The sequence below is a fragment of the Triturus cristatus genome, chromosome 1_1 (assembly GCF_964204655.1).
Source record: "Triturus cristatus chromosome 1_1, aTriCri1.1, whole genome shotgun sequence".
Taxonomy (NCBI): domain Eukaryota; kingdom Metazoa; phylum Chordata; class Amphibia; order Caudata; family Salamandridae; genus Triturus; species Triturus cristatus.
Window position 1 is genome coordinate 104,766,096 of NC_140579.1, and position 21,703 is coordinate 104,787,798.

A 21,703-nucleotide genomic window follows, 5' to 3' on the forward strand; every position below is an offset into this window, starting at 1 on the left:
CCTCCACTTAATTGGTATACGCCTGCAGGTGGAACACATTTGTGGCATGGTGCACAGCAAAGGCTGTGGATCCCCTTTCTGTCCCTCTTTCAGAGGTCCTTTTGTTCCTACTTTCTCTCGCCCAGCAAGGCTCTGCTCTGGTCACTATTAAGTGCTACCTTTCTGCAATTTCGGCTTTTCTCAGGCTTCCTGATCAGCCCTCTCTTTTCAAGTCCACTGTTAATAGATTTCTCAAAGGCATTACTCACCTTTTCCCTCCTGTTCCGTTTGTAATGCCACAGTGGGACTTAAATCTGGTTCTTACTTTTCTGATATGCGCTCCTTTTGAGCCGCTTCACGACTGTCCTCTTCGTTTATTAACTTTGAAGACTGCTTTCCTGGTTGCCATCCCCTCCGCTAGGCGTGTAAGTCAGCTCCAGGCTCTTTCCTATATGCCTCCTTTTCTGTTGGTTCATCCGGACAAGGTTGTGCTATGCACTCGTCCTTCCTTCTTGCCAAAGGTTGCAACTGCCTTTCACATTGGTCAAACTATCACCTTGCCCACTTTCTTTCCGCCTCTACACCCTTCCAGAGGAAGAAGAGAGGCTTTCATTTTATTTGAATCGCACACATTTTCGGGTGGATGACCAGCTCTTTGTTGGCTACGTAGGCACCAAGAAAGGCCGGGCTGTGCACATGAGGACCATCTCCCGCTGGGTCGTCTTGTGTATCAAAGCCTGTTATTCTCTGGCTAAAAAGGAACCCCCGGTGGGGTTGCGTGCCCATTCTACCAGGGCAACAGCAGCTACTACTGCATTGGGACGTGGTGTCCCCCTGCAAGACAACTGTCAGGCAGCCACGTGGGCCTTACTGCACACTTTTACTAAGCATTCTTGCCTTGACAGTTAAGTCCGGAGAGACGGCTTCTTTGGCCGTTCTGTTATCCGTGACTTTCTGGTGTGATCTTGGTTCGCAAACCCACCACCGGGGTTGGTATTGCTGGGATAGCTATTCTAAGGTAGGGAATCTATCACAGTCTCTTTCCGATGCACAAGTTACTTACTTGTGTAACTATATATCTGTAAGAGACATTAGTTTGTGATAGATTCCTTACCGCCCCACCCATCCTCCCCGTTCTGCGAACTGATTTCTAGGGTTAAGGTCATCCCTTTCAGGGCCCTAATTTCAATGCACCAGTGGTCAGTATCTTGCATGGCTCTGCGTTCCTGGAGCGGAAAGTAGTGTACAGAACTGACGTCAGCGTGCGTCTAAGTAGCTCTAGCGACTCCATCTCTGCGACTACAACGCCAACGACTTACGCGGAGCCGTACGAAGACGCCTACCGACACGCAGGGGTACTGCTGACAAACTTTCCGGATCCAGTCTGACGCTTGGGGATATTCCTAGGTAAGTAATTTATCACCAACTAATGTCTCTTACCGATATACTCTTACACAAGTAACTTGTGCGCCTGGCACTGCTGTCCGTGAACACTGCCTTCCGTTTGGGCTGTTACTCCCATGCAGTTTGGAATTCGGTTGCGCAGGTGCTGCCCATGGTTCTGAAGGTGGCACTGGCCATACTCTCCCAAGCTGTGGCAGACTGGAGAGACGCAGCTGAGTTCACACTCCGATGGGCTGGACATGGCCAACTCGCTAGGCAGAGTGGTTTTTTTAGTGGCCATACGCCAACATGCCTGGCTGAGGACAACTGATTCTTTTTCAGTGGGATGTCCAAGCTTCACTTATGGACATGCCCTTTGATGGCTCCCATCTCTTCAGAGACAAGATGGACTTTGTGATGGAGCACTTTAAGGGTAGCAGACCTACGGCCAGATCCTTGAGCCATTCCATGGCTCCCACCAACCCCAGAACACCTTCTGCTGCTTTTGTGGCCACAGAGGGGGCTTCCAGCCGTGTTTGTACCCACCCACCCAGCCATCACGACACGCAAACTCCCCAGCCCCGGCATGACCGAGGACCCTGTGTCTCAGGATGCTGGAGGTCGGGCAGCTAAATCCCTTACCCTCACTCCTTTCCCAGCAGCCGCCACCTCCCAACCCCTTTAGATTGTCCTCCAACAATCATGCACCCAGTGGGAGGCAGGATACACCAGGACCACTGTAGGTCAATAACATCAGACCGTTGGGTTCTCCAAAATATCAGAAGGGGCTTCTTGCCACCCTTTGGGAGTGCTCCGCCACCCACTTGCGCAGGCTGAGAGAGGACCATCTGTCCTTACTCTGCCAGGGAGCCATAGATAGGGTGCAGACACCAAAAGTAGATTGTGGTTATTTCTGCTACTTTCTGGTGCACAAAATGGACGAAGGCCATCATCCTATCCTAGACCTGCACCTTCACAATTTCTACCTCAAAAAGGAGATATTCAAAATTCTCCAATTTGATAAAGTCCTGTCTGGCATGGATCTGGGAGGCTGGATGGTAGTGGTGAACTTGCAGGGCTCATGTTTTCTCATTCCCTGTCCTGCCCATCCAGATGTTACCTGCAGTTCACAGTAGGCCAAGAGCACTTTCAGTTTGCTGTACTCTTTATACTTGCTCACGCCACTTGGGTGTTCTCCAAAGTGATGGCGGTGTTTGCAGCTCATCTGCGACAATCTGGGGTACCAGTCTTCCCCTATCTTGATGTAAGGCTGTTGAAAGCGAGCTCCCCCCATACAGTAGTCTTGCACCTCCAGACTTCAGCAGACCTCCTGCACTTGCTTGGATTCACTATCAACATGCCAAAGTCACACTTGACTCACTCTCAGATGTTCTCTTTGATCTGAGCTGTCTGGGCACATTGCAGTTTCGGGCTTATCCTCCAAACGGCAAGTCCAGGATATTCATGCTATGATACTGATGTTTCAGCATCTGTCCTGGGTTTCAGTGAGACTGAGTCTGAGATTGTTGGGCCTCATGGCCTCCTCTATACTGCTTGTGACGCATGCCTGCTGGCTCTGCAGTGGGATCTGAAGGTCCAGTGGCTACAGCATCATGGAAATCTCAGGCATGGTCCAGATCGCGAAGGGAATTACAAAATATCTGCGTTAATGGTTAATGAACAGCGATTAGGTCAGCAGCAGACCCCTCTTCCTTACTCAGACAGATTTGACAGTACTAACCAATGGGTCACTCCAGGGTTAGGGGCATGCATCTGGGAGAGGGGGATATCTGAGACCTCAGATCTCCGGCAGAGTCTGGACTCCACATCAACCTACTGAAGCTCTGGGTGATTAGGCTTGTATTCAAAGCTTTTATACCCTCCATCATGGGAAGGCTAGTGCAGGTGTTCACGAACAACATCATTGCCTTCTGGTACAGCAGCAAACAGATCGGTTAGGGTTGTGGATCCTTTGTTTAGAGCTAGATCGTCGTGGCATATCCTTGGTAATTCTACACCTGGTGGGTTCTTTGAACGTCAGGGCGTACAAACTCAGCCAAAGATGCCTTTCGGATCACAGATGGTGTCTCCATCTGTAGATGATGCAAGGTCTCTTACAGCAGTGGGTGGGACCTTCGTTAGATCTGGCCGCTGCTGAGAACTTGCAATTTCAGCAGTTTTGCACGTCTAAGGCAGCTCTCGCTCAGACTATTTTAGTCTCAAGTAGAGCTCAGGCCTCCTGTATGCTTTTCCGCCCATTCCACTCCTGCCCTGAAATCTCAAGAAGATCAGAAATGTCTGGGCCCAAGTCATCCTTGTGACTGGACTCAGCGTTTGCTATCCAAGCTGAGCACGACCATCGGTCCTCTGCTTAGTCTTCCTTTACGGGAGGATCTTTTGTTTCTGCTGCAGTGGAGGGTTCTCCATCCAATTCTGTCAACGCTTCGCCTTCATGCGTGGAGATTGAGCTCCAACAGTTCATAGCTTGTATGCTCATTCTACCATGGCTAAGGCTGCGACCACTGCGTTGGCAGACTGTGGTCCTGTCCTGGACATCTGCCATTCAGCAATGTGGGCTTCTCTGCGCACATTCTCCAAGCACTACTGCCTAGACAGGTCAGCAAAAAGCACAAAGATGACGAAATGCAGAGCAAATCAAACATTCACCCCCAGTCAAAAGAGCTGGGTTAAATCCATTGTTTTCTCATCATGCCACCCCATTTTAGACTCAGTCCTATGCAAATCAGTCTTGACCCTGTGCCTCACCGGAGCAGTCCAGCCAGAGCTGCCAAGCCAGGTCCTCCCTGGACTGTAAACAAGCATCCTGGGACAGGTTTCGTGGCATCGCCCCATATCAGCCAGGCTAGCTTGAATTCAGTGGCACAGGGAGCCCGGGACCCACGTCTGGGCATAACCGGCGACCTTAGGGCGAGAAAGCTAAAGACACACATGATAGACAGAATGCAGAGCAATTCAAGCATTCAACCCCAGTCAAGAGATGGGGAGCAAAAAAAATGAATGATTCGTTTAGGCCCAGATCTCTGTACTGGGGTGAATGTTTGACATTGCTCAGCATTCTGTCCAATTGTTCTTTTTGCATTTGTCACCCTGAGTGGGACGTGTATGCCCAGACGTGGGTCCTGTGTCCCCATGCCACTGGAGTCCAGCTAGCCTGGCTGAGCGGTGATGCCCTGAAACTGGTCCCAGGATGCTTGTTTCCAGTCCAGGGAGGACCTGGCCTGGTAGTTCGGGCTGGACAGTTCCCATGGGTAACGGGGTCAAGACCGATTTGCATATGGGTGGATATGAACTGGAAAGGCATGGGGAGCAAAAGGATGGATATAGGCCCAGATCTCTCTACTGGGGTGAATGTATGACATTGTTCAGCATTCTGTCCATCAATTGTTGTTTTTGCATTAGACAGTCGGGGCGGGCACTGTGCTCGTTCAGTCCTGCAGGACTTTAGTGATTTAGTGTGAAACTGTTTCGCAAACCCGCCTCTGAGGAGGTTTTGCTTTGGGGAATCCATGCTAAGGTAATACATCTGCGGCTGGAAGTCTATCAGATGAATAAATTACATACCTTGGGTAACGCATTATCAGTTAGACTAGCTGCAAATTCCTTCATCCATCCTCCCCGCAAATGGATTTCTAGGGACCGTGTTTTTATCCTCTTAGGGCCCTAGTTTTCCACACCAGTGCTCGGTGTTCTTGGCTCAGTTTCTTTTTACGACTTGTCGCGTGAAGAAGTGCTGACATCAGCATGCTGGGGTGGCGCCTATTTAGGCACCACGCACGTCACATCGGTGTGGACGATAACGCCACGTGGAGCCTAATGATGCCACCTACTGGCACACAGGGATACCGCTGACAAACGTTTACAGATCTAGTCCGACGCCTGGGGATAATTCTACAGTAAGGAATCTGCAGCTAGATGGTAGTTACCAGAAGAGGCATAACCAAAGGTAAGTAACTTGTTATTTTTTAGCATTGTACGCTTTACAAATCTGTCTATTTTTGCTTTGTTGTGTCCATCTACAGTGCTTTTCTTATATTTTCCTATTCGATTAATTGGACATTTCCCTTGTAAGATAAACCAGATCACTGTATTGAAAATGTAGCATGTTGCCAGTTTACCCAATCCAGTGATCTCCAGCTTTAAATTCATCACTTACCTATTTGGAGTTGTTAACAAATGCTTAAATAGCAGGTTATTAAACTGTTTGATTCCTTTAATGGGCCAAATATCTGTACTTTACATGGCTTTGTACGTGCATCCTATTAACATATCTGGTCCATATGTAATGGCTGCTATATCCATGTGTATGTATGTGTATACATTTTTTCCAAGTTCTCATGGGTTTATGTAGTTGAGGGAGTAGAATCCTTATGGCTCCTAAATTAAAGCACTCCACTAATTGTTTATTAGATAACGGAGCTGACTGCGCTGAAGAGTAAGACGCATGGCGGCATGTGGAAGGATGACCTTATTGCTTTAATCAACGAGCTAGACGTATGTATCTAGATTACCCATTATCTCAGTTTGTCACTGTCTTGTGTTCTGCATTCTGTTTGCACTGAACTCTCCATGTTCTGAAGCATCCAGGGGCTGTTAAAAATAGTTAATAATGCACAATGATACCTGTTAAAGACTTGTTTTTGGACCTAGAATCTTGTCTTGGAGGGTTGACCAGTACATCATTTTGTTTCCCTATTGGGTCTTGAATTTGAGAGACTTTATTTTTGCACAATCTAGTGTAAAGCCAGGAGCTCATGGTAAAATACAGATGTCCTGCAGGTTCCAGTGCATTAACAGCTGTCTATAGTCATTGAAGGATCTTGTCCTTTGAGCTTTTTTTTTTTCTTTAAACGCAACAGGTGGTGGAAGCCAAAGAGCGTGCAGATGATGCTTGTGGAATCCCAGTCAAGGGACAAAAGGGCAAAACTAGCAAGCTGAGAAAAGCGCAGCTGGACGAAATCATGCCATCTCCGCACGGAAGGAGAATTGTCCCTCGTGTCACCACTGCAATGAAAGCCGAGGCTACCAAGAAAGTCAGGAAGCGCATTAAGGTAGAAGGGCAATGAGGTGCCAAGTTTCCAGTTAAATGCGCTTTACAGCCTCAACAGAAATTAATTCAACTTCAGGCTTGCTGGAGTCCATGACATGTAATACTTCCCTTACCCCAGAAGGACATGTTAAATTGATAAACTCTACAACATTACTATTGAGCCATGTTTTTCTCCATGCCAGTTGTCAAAAGCTAGTCTGCTTGGTTTGCATCTTATTCGGAGTGTAGTTATATGAAACTTGCTATGGTTATTCCTTGTAGCCTTTTTGTTTCTTTTTAAGTGTGCTTTGCTATAAATCTGGTTTATAACGTGGATCTACCTGCTCTCACAAAATGACTCGGTTGATCCGATGTGACATTGTAGCTAAAAAGGCGATATCGTGTCCAAAAACATATATTCAATGATTCAGGGAAAGGTTTAAAAGTTCTCATTCAGAAGTAGTTTGATAATAGTACCTGCCAGCAAGGCACATGCAACTAACCTAGAATAAAATGATATGAAGGTTGTGTTCCTTTTTCCAGGGAGAAGACGTTGCTGTCAAAATAGAGTTTGACGCAGATGAGGAGTCTTCTGTGGCAACTGAATCACTAACCCTGGCTGAGAGGCTTACTAATAAAGAGAAACCTCAAGGAGGTAAGCATTCTAAGTAAATGATCTGATGGAGACATCTTGCTGCAGATTCCTTATCTCGAATTATCCCCAGGCGCCATACTGGATCCAGAAATGTTTGTATAGCTGTACAGAGGTCGTCAGAGGTCGTCAAATGACTCTGCTGCAACAATGTCCTCCGGATGAGATGTCGACAGTCATTACAAGCCCTCCCCTGAAGCGCTGACATCCATTCCTCCTTTTCCGCGCTTGCAATGCAGATCCGATCAGCAGTTCCTAGGTCCATTTTTTTTGCCTACCTCAACGATTTCGTCCAATGGAATAGTGTGCCTTAATATGTCATCTGGGTTCAAACCTTGTGGGTCTTGTGTATGACAAATGTCTGCTACGGACCCTCACTCTACTTGCATGTGATGCCTAGGTGAGCGGGGAGTCAAAGGAAGGGAAAAGCGGACTATTATTTATCCAGGTCCAGCATACAGGTCCGTTAATAGAACTATAACAAGAATGGTATGCAGTTCCTAATGTGAATGGAGGCGAACGTGTGTTGAGAAATGGTCCCTACTTGAGAGTAAGTAGTTGCGCAAGAAGGGGAGAAGAAACTTCTCCTTGTTGGAAAAAGACCCTCACAGACCCAGCCAGCTAGATGTCTTGCTTCATCATCGGGTCTGCTCCTTATCGGGGCGGCGCTGCAATCCCCGATCGGCACCCAAGATGGGGCCTTCCTGGCGGAGATCTTTTTTCCAAAAGCCGGTGGGTGAAGTGCGTGTGAGGGCCCTAAATTGTGTAGGAAAAAGTAAAATAGGGGAGAAGGTCCACTCAGAAAATTTTAATGAGCGTGGCCCCTACCCTAATTAAAAATGAGACAAAACTACGCTAATCCCAACTCTAAGGATGTGGGTTATATGCGTCTGTCAAGCGGTCAACATGTTTCTTGCCCTTAGGTCTATTTGATGGCAATTCGTCAGGACCAAAAGATCTACCTACACTTAAATGGTGGTGGTCTATAGTACAGTATACAGGTGACCACCCTTACAGCACCCAAAGAAAGTGTGATACCTGTAATTTTTAAAACACAGCCTGCAAGGTAAAAGACAAGATTACAATACTAGAAATTCAAGTCACAGTATAAAGGATTTGTAATGAAAATACATGCAACATAATGATGCAAACCGCATGCTGAACAAGGTTGCTAGTGGCATGCGTTATAACGTGTCTGTCATACAAATTTGAAACAGTGAGATAAGACAATAAAACGGAGGAACGAAGGCAGCAGGAAGAGCACACAACAAAAAGTAACTCTCCCCATTAGGGTCATGGATGTGTGGTATCAGATCCGGCTAGTGGAGACACTAAGGTGTAGTGTCCTAATGTAAAATAAAGAACAAAAACGAAGAAAACAAGAGAGACATAGTTGATGCATGAGGAACAGCACAGAGTCCCGGGCTCATGCGCCCAGGGTCGAGGAGGTCACACAGTGAATCTGCGTGTCCAGTAGGTAAACACTGGGTTCGTTGAGAACTGTAGTGGTGCAAGGCCTCCAGGTAAGGAGCACAAAGTAAAATCAAGTGCTAGTATCACAGGGGAGCGTCGCGCGGGACCCCGGCATGGCGTCGGTCGACAAACCCCACACTCACCGAGGTGAGGCCAGGTGTGCAATCAGTACGCACCACGGCGAGTAGTGTCATTTCAACTACTTCGACTGAAGGTGCTGAAGGAGCGTTGAATGAAGCTTCTAGCAGCGCAGCTGTCAATCTTCCAAGACATCCCATCGGCCTCGGTCCCCTGCGCTCTCCAATGATCGTATCCGATCCAGGAGCCATTCCTGTGGGCATTACGCTCCCTGGACGTGTAAAGGTAAGTCTCGACGCAGGTGGTCAAAGTTGCAGCGTCAACTGACTTTGCCACATGAGGCCTGCCACCAGTCTTCAGCTGATGAGTCTGTGCATGAGTCTAGACCAACCCTTCTGGTGGATACATCTGCCTGTGTATTCCTCACCTTGTGAATATCCCTTGCGCCAGCATTCTTCGGAAATTTTTTCGTAGCTCTCCACGCCGACGAGGCCGTCATGAAGTCACAGCTCCACACAAGACTCCGCGTGACGTCACTGGAGCCATAAGAGGGCCACGTTGGCGTGATGACGTCTGTTCCTTTTTTTCCGCGTTGCAACACTAACGTTTTTTTCGAGGACTCTCCATTCTTCGTTGGATACTTTGTTAATTTGTTTGTAGCTGTTTCTCCTTTGTCATGTCTGGGCCAAGGAAGTCTGGTTTCAAGCCCTGTAGGGAATGCGGAGGTCACATGTCTATCACTGACCTGTATGACGACTGTCTGTGGTGCTTGTCATCTGATCACGACGTCGAGGACTGTTCTTCCTGCAGGAAGATGAACCCAAAGGCCCTGAAGGAGAGAGAGGCCAAACTCTATATGGCCAAAGCGAAAAAAGAGAAGAGGAGTCAAACGAACGAAGTATGGGTCATTGGCTTTGCATGAATCCAAAAGGAAACATAAGAAGAGGCATGCTTCTCGACGTCGGTCGTCGAAGGATGTGGAGTCAGTCTCCTTCTCCTGCCCCTCGACGTCGTATTTCACCTTCTCCTTCGGTGCCTCCTCAGGCGACTCCGGACCATTCCCCGTCCTACAAGGGGACTCCTGAGAGGTCGACGGCGCAGAGGTTTTCTCCGGTGCCAGAGGGTGTGTCCAGTCCTGTGAATGATGAGACTCTAGCGGCTCCGCCTGTGAATCCAGTGGCTCCGCCTGTGACACCAGTGGCTCCGACTCCAGCGGTGCCTCGTGTGGATCCTGAACCTGTGCAGCATCCTCAGTTTCCAGCGCCAGGTTCGGATCCTTTGCATTTTTTGAATGCGATGTATGGTGTTTTCCACAGGGCCTTGTTCCCCTCTGGTGCACCTTCGGGTCCCATGGGTCCGTTGACGTTCAATTTGGGTGTGCCTCAGCAGTATCCACAGGCCCCCTTTGCGCCCTTCATGCCAGCGATGCCGTCCTGGCATTTTCCAGCTCCGAGAATGTCGACGCCGTATGAGCAATCTCCGTCTCGTGAAGCTCTAATTCGGTCGGCTCCAGTTACCGGTCCTCCTTCGACGCCGCTCCTGGTACCTCCGATGCAGCGTGCGGCGCAGTCTAGCCGCCTAGGGCTCCATCGACGTCGCTGCCGAAGATGCGTTAAAGGAGAGAGGCCCAGAGGTTGCTGGAGGAGAAGCAGTGCCAAGAGGAAAGGGAGGAAGGAGAGGTCTACGACACTGAGGATCGGTTTGTGGACTTGTGTGAGGCAAATGGGCTTGATGTTTCTCCAGAGTCAGACTTCGTCTCTCAGAAGGCTTCTCCTTCAAAGAAGGTGGCTCCCTATCATGCTGTTAAGAAGGCGGATGGAGTTTTGGATTTACAACTTCCTATGGCGGAGTACAAGCCAAATCTTCTTACAGAGGTACTTCATTCTCCCTCAGTGGTGGAACCGCTCCTACCTTTTAATGATGCACTCAGAGAGCCCATTCTGGAGGTTTGGCGCAACCCTCTTTCTGCTCCTGCTGTTTCAAGGTCTGTATCACGAAGGTATAGGCCTGCTCCTGGGGATCAAGCGTTCCTTTCATCCCACCCCTCTCCTGAGAGCTTGGTGGTTCAGGCTTCATGTTCGAAGCAGTCCACAGGGGCGTTCCCTCAGGCTCCTACTGATAGAGACTCCAAGAAATTAGATCGGTCTGCTAAAAAGATCTTTTCTTCAGCTGGCATGGCCTTGAAATCTACCAATGCCGCCTGCCTTCTGGGTAGATACATTCATGCTTTGATGGATTCCGCCAAACTGATTCTTCCAAAGCTGTCTGAGGAGGACAGAGGAAATCTTTGTGAGGTGTTGGCAGACTCTCAGGATGCGGATCGCCAGGTAATCCAGTCGGGCCTGGACACTGCGGATTCTGTTGCAAGGGTGATGGGGTCATCTGTTGCAACTCGTAGGAATGCGTGGTTGAGGTCTTCGGGATTCTCTCCTGATGTTCCGGCGGCACTTATTGATCTGCCTATTGATGGGGCTAGACTCTTTGGGGATAAGGCGGATACAGCCTTACAAAGATTTAAGGACAGTAGGGCCACTGCGAATTCTTTGGGTCTGCAAACTCAGTCAAGAGGTTTTGGCTTCAGAAGGTACAGAGGTTTTGGGAGGTCTTCCTTTCGGAATTACAAACAACCTCAACAGCAGCAGCATCAACAGAACCCCTTGTACAAGTCCTTTAGGGGTAAAGGCAGGGGCCGACAACGTGGAGCAGTAAGTCCTCCCGCCAACTCCTCTTCCTCCACCTCTCGAGGACCTCCTGGTAATGCAGGAAAGCAGCCCTAGATCCGCCATCTTGGATCATGTAGGTCCTGTGAGGGGTCGGCTTACCCATTTTCTACGAGATTGGAAGTCAATTACTTCAGAGCTTTGGGTTCTGGATCTCGTGGAAAATGGGTACACGCTCCCTCCTCCTTACCCTCCTTGCCAAGGTTTTTGCACGAAGGATCATTTGCTTCTCCTTCAGGAGGAGGAGGAGGTTGTGACCCTGTTGCAAAAAGGTGCGATAGAGGTGGTCCCGGAGCAGGAAAGGGGTCAGGGATGCTACTCTGGTATTTTCTGATTCCCAAAAAGGATGGGGGATTGCGTCCAATCCTGGATCTCAGAATTTTGAATCTTTTTCTCTAACAGGAGAAATTCAAGATGCTCACTCTAACGCCGGTTCTTCAAGCGCTGCAGCACGAGGACTGGATGGTGTCCATCGACTTACAGGATGCGTATTTTCACATCCCAATCCTGAAGTCGCACAGGAAGTATCTCCGCTTTACGGTTGGGTCGCAACACTACCAGTTTGCGGTCCTTCCGTTTGGTCTTACTAATGTGCCTCGAGTCTTCACCAAGGTGATGGCGGTGGTGGCTGCCCATCTCAGAAGGTCGGGATTCCTATTTTCCCCTACCTGGACAACTGGCTATTGAAAGCAGTCTCCAGAGATGGTGCTCCGTCATCTGCAGGTGGCAACCCAGCTGTTGTTCAAATTGGGTTTTTCGATAAATGTACCCAAGTCTCACCTAGTGCCCTCTCAGTGCAACCTGTTCATAGGGGCGGCACTGGATACCACTGTGTGTCGAGCTTTTCCTCCTCCGCAAAGGATTCTTGACATTCAGGCGATTCCCTTGTTTTACAATGGAGCGGTTGTTTCAGTTCTGAAGGTCCTTCGCCTGCTCGGTCTGTTTGCCAACTGCATTCTGTTGGTCTACCATGCACGCTGGCACATGATGGCACTCCAGTGGTACCTCCGCAGGCAGTGGTATCAGCACAACGGAGATCTCAGCGAGTCTGTCAGGATCTCCAGCGAAGCTGCAGCGGATGTCTTGGTAGAGCGTGGAGGGCAATCTGTCTCAAGGAAAGCCCTTCCATCTTCCTCCAGCGGTGGCCACAGTGATAACGGATGCCTCTACCCTTGGGTGGGGTGCTCATCTGGCGGATCTGGAGATCAAGGGTCTTTGGTCTCCAGAAGAAAGATTGTCTCATATCCATCTTCTGGAATTGCAAGCGATACGTTTGGCACTCAAGGCAGTTCTGACTGACAACACTGCCGCGATGTGGTATGTCAACAAGCAGTGAGGAGTAGGGTCGTACCGTCTCTGCAGAAAATTGTTGCGACTCTGGTCCTGGGCTCAGGATCATCAGATTTGCTTGTTAGCAAATCATGTGGCCGGGGTGTTGAACGTACGTATGTGCGGACAGTCTCAGTCGGCAGTTTTCCGCCGACCACGAGTGGAGGCTTTATCCAGAGGTAGTTCAACACATCTTCCGGACGGGGGGGGGGTCTCCATGGATGGACATGTTTGTCACTCAAGAGAACGCGCACACCCCGTCATGCTGCAGCCGGGCCATTTTTGCAAATCTCCTTCTGTCAGCGCCAAGAGACCTGTCGGTATACACCCGCTATATAAATTCCCCTACAAATACAAAGCCTCCTTTCTTGACCGTACATGCTGAAAAGATGGTTCTCAGTACTAAGGCTGCTTTTCTGCCCAAGGTGGTAACTTCCTTCCATCTGGGTCAGTTCATTACCCTTCCTACTGTCTATCCTCCGCCTCACCCTTCCAAGGAAGAGGAAAGACTACATCGTTTGGATCAAAAGAGGGCGATTAGCTTCTATTTGGATAGAACAAAGGACTTCCGTCAAGATGACCAGCTCTTTGTTGGATATGCTGGTCGTATGAGAGGCAAGGCGGTGCACAAGCGCAGTTTATCCAGGTGGATCATCTTGTGCATCAAGATATGCTACTCCCTGGCTGATAAGGAGCCTCCTGTAGGCATTAGAGCTCATTCCACCAGGGCTAAATCGACTACTTCTGCATTGTCTAGAGGTGTTCCTGTTTTAGACATATGTAAAGCCGCAACTTGGGTCTCCCTCCACATTATCACGAAGCGTTACTGCTTAGATTCTGAGGTGAGGAGGGATGGCCACTGTAGCGCGCTCTGTTTTGCAGGATTTTTTGGTATAGAAGGGTGGACACCCTCCTCCGGGAGGGGGACTGCTGTGGGATTCTATTCACAAGGTGAGGAATCCACAGGCAGATGTATCCATCAGAAGAACAAGTTACTTCCCTTCGGTAACGCTTTTTCTGGTGGATACAGTATCTGCCTGTGGATTCCTCACTGACCCACCCGCCTCCCTGTTGTCTACCCTTTTATACCTTAAGAGTTATTCTTTATGTGGTTTCATTTTATGTTTGCGTAATGCCTCTGATTGCCTTTGTTTTGGCTTCCAAGACAGGCTTGTTCTTTCACTTTACATTATGTGTATTTGTTTGAATACTGTGTTCTATGTATGCATTTTCTATGTGGTCGGTCCTCCCGTTTTGCCTATTGGCATGAAAAAAATGGGGGGAAACTGATGTCATCACGCCGACGTGGCCCTCTTATGGCTCCAGTGACGTCACGCGGAGTCACGTGCGGAGCAGTGACTTCATGACGGCCTCGTCTGTGTGGAGAGCTACGAAACAATTTCCGAAGAATGCTGGCGCAAGGGATATTCACAAGGTGAGGAATCCACAGGCAGATACTGTATCCACAAGAAGAAGCGTTACCGAAGGAGGTAAGTAACTTGTTCTTCCAGTCTACCCTGGAGCCAGGGCGAGGCAGACCCAGATGAGAATATTACAATTCTCTCCATAACTTCTTTGGGTCTTCAACTTCCCCTGGAGAGCCCTCTGGCCCCAAGGACGTGCACAAAGCCATTACTGGGTTCGCCTTTGGCATCTGCCCGGTTGCTGGATTCTAAACCTGTTTCGATATCAGTGCGCAGCCCTTCAGAGTTTCCACCTTTGACATCTGGGACTGGTCCACCAACTCGGGCGTCACGGTCTCCACCTCTTTTCCACTCCGACGCCTAGATGTTGCCTCCTTGGCATCGGATGCGGTGTTGCTGGAGCAGTCAGTTTCTGAAGTCCTCCCTCCTGGCTTACATATTGAAGGGCATGAGAATGGAGGTAATGGAGAGGGTTTGGAGTTTTCCCATCCCATTTCTCAACCTCCTATCTAGCTGGTTGATTGACTTGGACAATGCTAGTGGCTTGAATTCTTTCCCCAGCCTCTGGCCTATCACCACCTGGTTTGGCTACATATGCAAGCTCCTACCTGGCGGATATGCTGAGGAGAGTTTCAGACGATTTGGGGTGATTTTCCCTCTGTGGAAATGACTATAGATCTGTTAATTGGTGTTCTGTATACAGGCCAATCGGGGGTAGAGCTGCTGCTTTCTTATTGTGAGGCTCTTTTTGATGATCTAGTGGGGGCTTGGGCAAAGCCCGAAACAGGGACCCTGTGGACCATTGTTTCTCAAACACCGGCCGGCCCTTGAAGATTCAACATGTCTCCTTAGGCATCCAACTCATCATAGTTTTGTGTTTCAGGTTGCCATGGCCACCCAAAATATTGAGACTGACCCTGCTGTTCGTCCAGAAAGAGGCCAGTGAACTGGATACCTGTAGCAGGCATATTTCTGCCTCCACCCGTTCGCACTACGAGCTCTCCATACTTCTTGTGTCCTTGGATGCTTTTCCCATGCATTATGGGACTCATTGGAGTGCCTGCTACCCTCCTTTCCTGAAGAGACCTGGAACACTTGTTCTGCTGGTACAGGATAGACAACAAGTGGCTAATCTGATTATTCGCTGTGGTATGTACACTACTGATTCTGTAGGTCAGGCTATGGCCTCTTCAGTAGCCCTGTCTGCGTGTCTGGTTGCGCACCTCAGGGTTTTCAGAGACTGTTCAGGCCACCTTTATTGATACACCTTTTGATGGCACCTGTCTTTTCGACACACATGCTGACTCTGCTTTGCAAAGGTTTAGAGATAGTCGGAGTGGAGCAGATTCTTAACTCTGCCTCCTTCTATTGTACTCTTTTGGTAGGTTTGTTTGGGGAAATCTCATTTTTTTTTATTTTTATTTAAAAGTGAGCAATCCACAGGTTGGTGCACTTTGGCTTTTCTTTTCAGACTTCCCTTTTCAGGATCATACCCGGTGAGTTATTCCTTGCTGCTGCAGGTACTCTTACTCTTTTTATTCTGTTAGTGACAGCTAATTTTCCAGCTATTTGGGATGTATGTTATTTTGTAACGTGATGTAAACCTGTTCTTACTGGTTTCTTGCTAGTGTTTCTACCAGAGTACTTGTCCCATTGTGCGCACTTTGTTTACGTAGTGTGCATGCACTATTGCCTTGTTTCCTGTTCTGCAGGGACCATCCTCGGTATGCTTTGTGGGCATTTTAAGATCTCCTTTGGTTTAATATCCCTTAAATGGACTTCAGTTTACGTGTTTGATCCCAAAGTGTTTCTGACTTCCACAGCACACCAGCGTGATATTAACCCCTCCTCCCCCCGCAGTCATCGTGAATATCTTCTATAGTCAAGGGGCATTTTTTCCCTATCTTTTTTCCCATTTAGGTAGTAATGGAATCTCTGGCCTGGGTAGAGTTTTAGCTTGGGCCTAAGTTGTTATCTAGTGCGTTGACCCGTCTTGCTGTTCATCTATTACTTTGCATTGGCAGGAATTTTTCCTGCTACTGATCTCTCGAGTTCTTTCTTAAGCTATGACTCGGTGGTAATTTGGAATCAAGTTCCATCTAATGCAGTGTTCAGTTCCCACCACTGCCACGAGGTGACTCTGGTCCTGTGCCACTTTCCTTGCTGCTTTCTCGGTTTCATCCCAGAGGATGTTATTTCTTGTCCTATCGGGAATACTTTATTTCCCTTTCTTTCTATAGGCCTTGTTTATTTCACAATTCTGATTCAGCCACAGCATTTTCTTACAGTTCGTTTGTTCTTCAGATGTCGCCATTTAACTCCTCATTTTTGTCTGTGTTGTGGCCAAAGTTTTCATCTAGGGGTTTCCGTCTAGAACACGTGTCCCTTGGATGGTATAGTTCTGTCTTTTAGAGGTTTGGTTTCTGAGAAGGCTGGGGTTAGAAAAACCCCACTCCCACACCGGAAAGGGTGGTGGTAACGGGGTCTCTCCAGACATACACAGGGGTAGCTTGGCTCGAGTGGTCAGGGGTCAGGCACCGTGTTAAGCATACGCAATACCCACACAATAACCATGCGTGCATCCGTTCCAAAAACGACACTACACCTTAAAAATTATGAAAATATCTCTGTGTTTATCTTCTTTTCTCTTAGTTGCTGATTGAATAAATAATAATACAATCACAGTACACAAGCTTCTCCTCAAAAAGTGCAGGTCAAATAAATAGTAATCCTTTACAGGAGCAATAAATAGGATCAGGTCAAATAAATACTATGAGGGAATAAATACTGTACAGGAATAAGTTAGCTCAGGACAATAAATACATTACAGGAATAACTTGGATAAATACAATAAATACAGTACCCTCAATAAATAATACCAGCCAACAATGACATTTGTAAAATCAGATCACATTTAAAATACTATGGGCTGATTTGGCCCAGTCACAGCTTGTGGTTAGGTGGATGGCCTGAGGGTGTCTCACCTAGCTTGGGTAAGGCTGAGGCTAAAACTGAGGTAGATCAAGGGTAATCTAGGAATCTGGCTCTCCCAAACTACACAACCCCTCACACAGGTCACTGTATCAGTCTCAGTCCACCCCTGGCACTTCCAGGCTGGTTCTAACACCTCTTTATCCCTTAGGATGGTCTCTTAGAGCTCCACAGGGCCTTAGGCGCCCTCTATTCCACTTACTGCCCTTTTTATGAAGCTCCGACGCCGCTGGAGTCGTGTCGACGCCGTGAGGCGGTTCCGGTTCGATGTCGGCGGCCTCGGCACAATGTCAGTTCTTGACGACGCCGGTAGGCGGTTCCGGCTCGATGTCGATCTCCGATTCGATGACGTCGGGCTGTCTTGGCTCGATGTCGACTTCCGCCGGCTCCGGAGTGCGATCTCCACTCCCGACCTCCGGCACGCTTCACCTCGGTCTCCGGCGACTCCGGAGGGCGGACTTCACTCCCCCGTCGACGCCGCTCACTCGACCTCGGGTGACTTCCTCCTCGACCTCTGGTACTCCTCACGACCTCCGTCGGCGCCCTCTCTCGACCTCTGGCGGCTCCGGGTACGACGTCTGCTTTCCAGTCAGCGCCGCTTCTCTACCTCGGGCTCCAGGTCTCAGGCTTCTCGACGTTGGACTCCAGGGAAACCAATAAACAGGTCAGATTCTTGCTTTTCTTTACTTCTAAGGCCTGTTCCTGCTGTCCAGGTCCTTAAGATGGTTTTTCTTGCTTTATCCCACACAGGGCTCCAGGCTGGGCTCAGTCAGTAGGGACTAGTATCAAGGGTGGGTTTATGGACCCCACTCCAGGCACAAGTTTCCACCCCTGCTGCCTCACTCCTTCCTCCTTCAGGTTTCTGCTCCTCTCCCTTCACCAGTCAGGTGCCAACTGCCAGCTCCAACTGTCAACTCTGGCTTTAGCTTCTCAACATTCCAAACCGCCTCCAACTGTCACAGGGTTCTGGAATGTTCTGGAAGGTGCTGGTAGGTTCTGATGATGTCACAGGTGGCCACCATTTTGTGCTCCAGGCCCTCAGACAGAAGTTCCAGGGGTAGGTAAAATGGCTCCCTGAATCTGCATCAACACTAAAGTCTGGTGGTTCCCAAAAAGGAAAAATTCTAACAGGGTTTGAGGCAAAAGTGGGACAAAATAAATAATGATGAGGAGGGACCACCCAAAGGGCTGACAGGTCTAACACGCGTCCCCCCCCCCCCCAGCTGAAAGTGGGGAGAGCTACCCAACCCCTTGGGAGTTCTCATCACTAAGGCGGAAATACCTTGAGAGACCGTCTGCGTTGGCGTGGTCCACTCCAGGCCGATGTTCCACCTGAAAGTCCATTCCCTGTAGGGAAATAGACCACCTCAACAACTTGGGATTCTCCCCCTTCATTTGCATCAGCCAACGAAGGGGTCTGTGGTCGGTCTGAACCAGGAAGTGCGAGCCAAACCGGTATGGCCGCAACTTCTTCAGAGCCCATACCACTGCAAAGGCTTCACGCTCTATTGCACTCCACTTCTGTTCCCTGGGAAGTAGTCTCCGGGATAGGAAGACCACGGGTTGATCCAGACCCTCTTCATTGAGTTGCGATAACACTGCCCCAATGCCATGTTCTGATGCATCTGTCTGGACAATGAACTCCTTGGAAAAGTCTGGGGCCCTTAAGACCGGGGCCTCGCACATGGCTTGCTTCAGCTTCACGAAGGCCTGCTGACAAGCCTCCGTCCAGACTACCCGTCGAGGTTGTTTCTTGGACGTGAGCTCCGTGAGGGGGGCTACGATGGTACCGTACCCCTTCACGAAGCGGCGGTAGTATCCCGTGAGGCCCAGAAAAGCTCGGACCTCAGTCTGTGTCTGGGGGGGTTCCCAGGCCATGATGGCCTCGATCTTCGGCTGGAGGGGTTGCACCGCTCCCCTGCCCACCAAGTGTCCAAGGTACAATACCGACCCCTGCCCGATCTGGCACTTGCTGGCCTTGATCGTCAATCCAGCTTGTCTCAGGGCCTGGAGAACAGCTTGCAGGTGACGCAAGTGATCCTCCCAGCTGTTACTGAAGACGGCTATGTCATCCAGGTAAGCAGCAGAGAAACTCTCCATTCCGGTGAGGATCTGGTTTACCAGGCGCTGAAACGTGGCAGGGGCGTTCTTGAGCCCAAAGGGCATCACACAGAACTGGTAGTGGCCATTGGGCGTGGAGAAGGCTGACCTTTCCCTTGCTCCATCAGTCAAAGAGATCTGCCAGTACCCAGAAGTAAGGTCAAAGGTACTTAGATATTGGGCAGCTCCCAGCCGGTCAATCAATTCATCCGCCCTAGGGATCGGATGAGCATCAGTTTTGGTTACTGAATTCAGTCCCCGGTAGTCCACACAGAACCTCAGTTCCGGTTGGGCACCCGGTGGTGCAGCTTTTGGTACTAACACTACCGGACTGGACCAGGGGCTGCTAGAAGGTTCGATCACTCCTAGCTCCAGCATCTTAGTGACTTCACTGTGAATGCTGGCCTTCACCTTGTCTGACATCCGGTAGATCTTGGACTTCACAGGTGGGCTGTCTCCTGTGTCCACGTCATGGACGCACAGGTGAGTCCTACCTGGGACAAGGGAGAACAACGAAGAGTACTGCCCCAGGACCTGGCGGCAGTCCTCCTGCTGTTCAGGAGTTAGAGATGGGGAGAGAATCACTCCCTCCACCGACCCATCCTTCTCTTGAGACGCAAACAAATCGGGGAGAGGCTCGCTTTCCACGTCCTCTGCTCCGTCAGTCACCATCATCAAGATGACTTCGGGCCTCTCGTGGTGGGGTTTGAGGCGGTTGGCGTGCAGCACCCGTAGGGGCTGACGAGGGGTCTTCAGGTCCACCAAGTAGGTAGCCTTACCCTTCTTCTCCAACACCTCAAAGGGTCCTGACCAGCGATCCTGGAGGGCACTAAGCTCTCCTGGTTCGATCACCCACACCTTCTGGCCAGGCTCCAACTCCACCGGGTGAGCATTGTGGTCATACCACGCCTTCATCACTGCTTGGCTGGGTTCCAAGTTGTCAGAAGCTTGCTTCCACAACTTAGCCATTTGGCTCCGGAAGGCCAGCATGTAGCTCACCACGTCCTGGGGAAGCTTTCTGGGAGTTCTTTCCCATCCGTCTCTCACCAGGTTGAGAGGTCCACGTACAGGGTGCCCATACAGAAGCTCGAAGGGGCTGAAGCCCACTCCCTTCTGTGGCACTTCCCTGTAAGAAAAGAGTAAACAGGGCAGGAGGACGTCCCATTTCCTCCGCAGGCTTTCAGGCAGACTTCTGATCATGCCGTTCAAGGTTTTGTTAAACCTCTCCACCAGACCATTGGTCTGGGGGTGGTAAGGAGTGGTGAACCGGTAGGTCACTCCACACTCCTTCCACATCGCCCGCATGTACGCTGACATGAAGTTGGTCCCCCTGTCGGACACAACTTCCTTGGGAAAACCCACTCGGGTAAAGATTCCCATCAGGGCCCTCGCCACAACAGGTGCTGTTATGGTCCTCAGAGGTATTGCCTCTGGGTACCGTGTGGCATGATCCACCAAAACCAGGATAAACCTGTGACCAGCTGTAGTAGGTGGATCTAACGGACCCGCAATGTCGATGCCCACCCTTTCAAAGGGGGTGCTAACGACAGGAAGTGGTTCCAGGGGAGCTTTTAGCTTCACCCCTGTTTTCCCACTGGCTTGGCAAGACACACATGTCCGGCAGTAGGTATCGGACGACACTTTCATTTGAGGCCAATAAAAGTGGGGGACAAGACGGGCGAAGGTCTTGTCTTGCCCCAGGTGTCCTGCCAATGGGATCTCGTGAGCCGACTCCAGAAGGAAGGCTCGGTAACGTTGAGGGATTACCAAGGCTCGTGACGATCCATGTAGGGGTGCCTTGGGTTCACTGTAGAGGAGGCCATCCTCCCAGTAAACTCTGTAGTTCCCTTCAACGTTTCCTGCTGCCTGGGCTTGGGCCTGACGCCTTAGCCCCTCAAGGGTAGGGCACTCCCTCTGGCCCTGGCAGAATTCCTCCCTGGACGGGCCTCCCTCCACGTGCCACTCGGCCGGGATGGGTAGGTCCTCCAGTTTGGTAACATCCCCCACCGCAGACTCCTGGTCCACCACCTCCGGTGGCCTATCCGTCCTACGGGGTGTGGACGCCGAGGCAGGCTCCTCCTGTCCTCGGTTCTTCCCTTGACTGGCAGCTGGCTGGGCCTTAGTTCCAGGCTCCAGCCGAAACGAACTCCCTCTCCGGGTAGTCGCGGACCTTGTGCTCACACAGGCCCAGTCAGGTGTACCCAGCATCTCAGTATGAGTCCGGTATTCCACCTCCTTCCAAGCATTGTGCTCCATGTCATTCCCCAGTAGACAATCGACTGGCACGGCAGGGCTTACGGCAACTCGAAGTGAACCTGCAACCCCCCCCATTCAAAGGGAACCTCGGCCACCGGATAGTGGCCTGTTCTGCCGTCAGCCATCGCGGCTGGGTGGAGTACATCGGGAATTACCTGCTCTGGAGTCACCAGTTGGCTACGTACCATAGTCATACTGGCTCCTGTGTCTCTCAGAGCCTCCCCTCTTTGGCCGTTGATGGTGACCCACTGCCCATACTTTACGGTATTTG

General features: G+C 50.0%; 1 protein-coding gene across 2 annotated transcripts in view; it reads left to right on the forward strand.

The window, feature by feature from the left end:
- LOC146869650 (DNA topoisomerase 2-alpha-like) overlaps positions 1 to 21,703 on the forward strand; it is a 163,499-nt gene that overhangs the window by 107,163 nt on the left and 34,633 nt on the right. For both annotated transcript variants that reach the window (XM_085609488.1, XM_085609504.1), the window contains 3 exons: positions 5,791 to 5,874; positions 6,240 to 6,431; positions 6,953 to 7,064. In XM_085609488.1, coding sequence (XP_085465614.1) covers positions 5,791 to 5,874; positions 6,240 to 6,431; positions 6,953 to 7,064 — 388 coding nt within the window. The remainder of the gene's footprint in view (positions 1 to 5,790; positions 5,875 to 6,239; positions 6,432 to 6,952; positions 7,065 to 21,703) is intronic.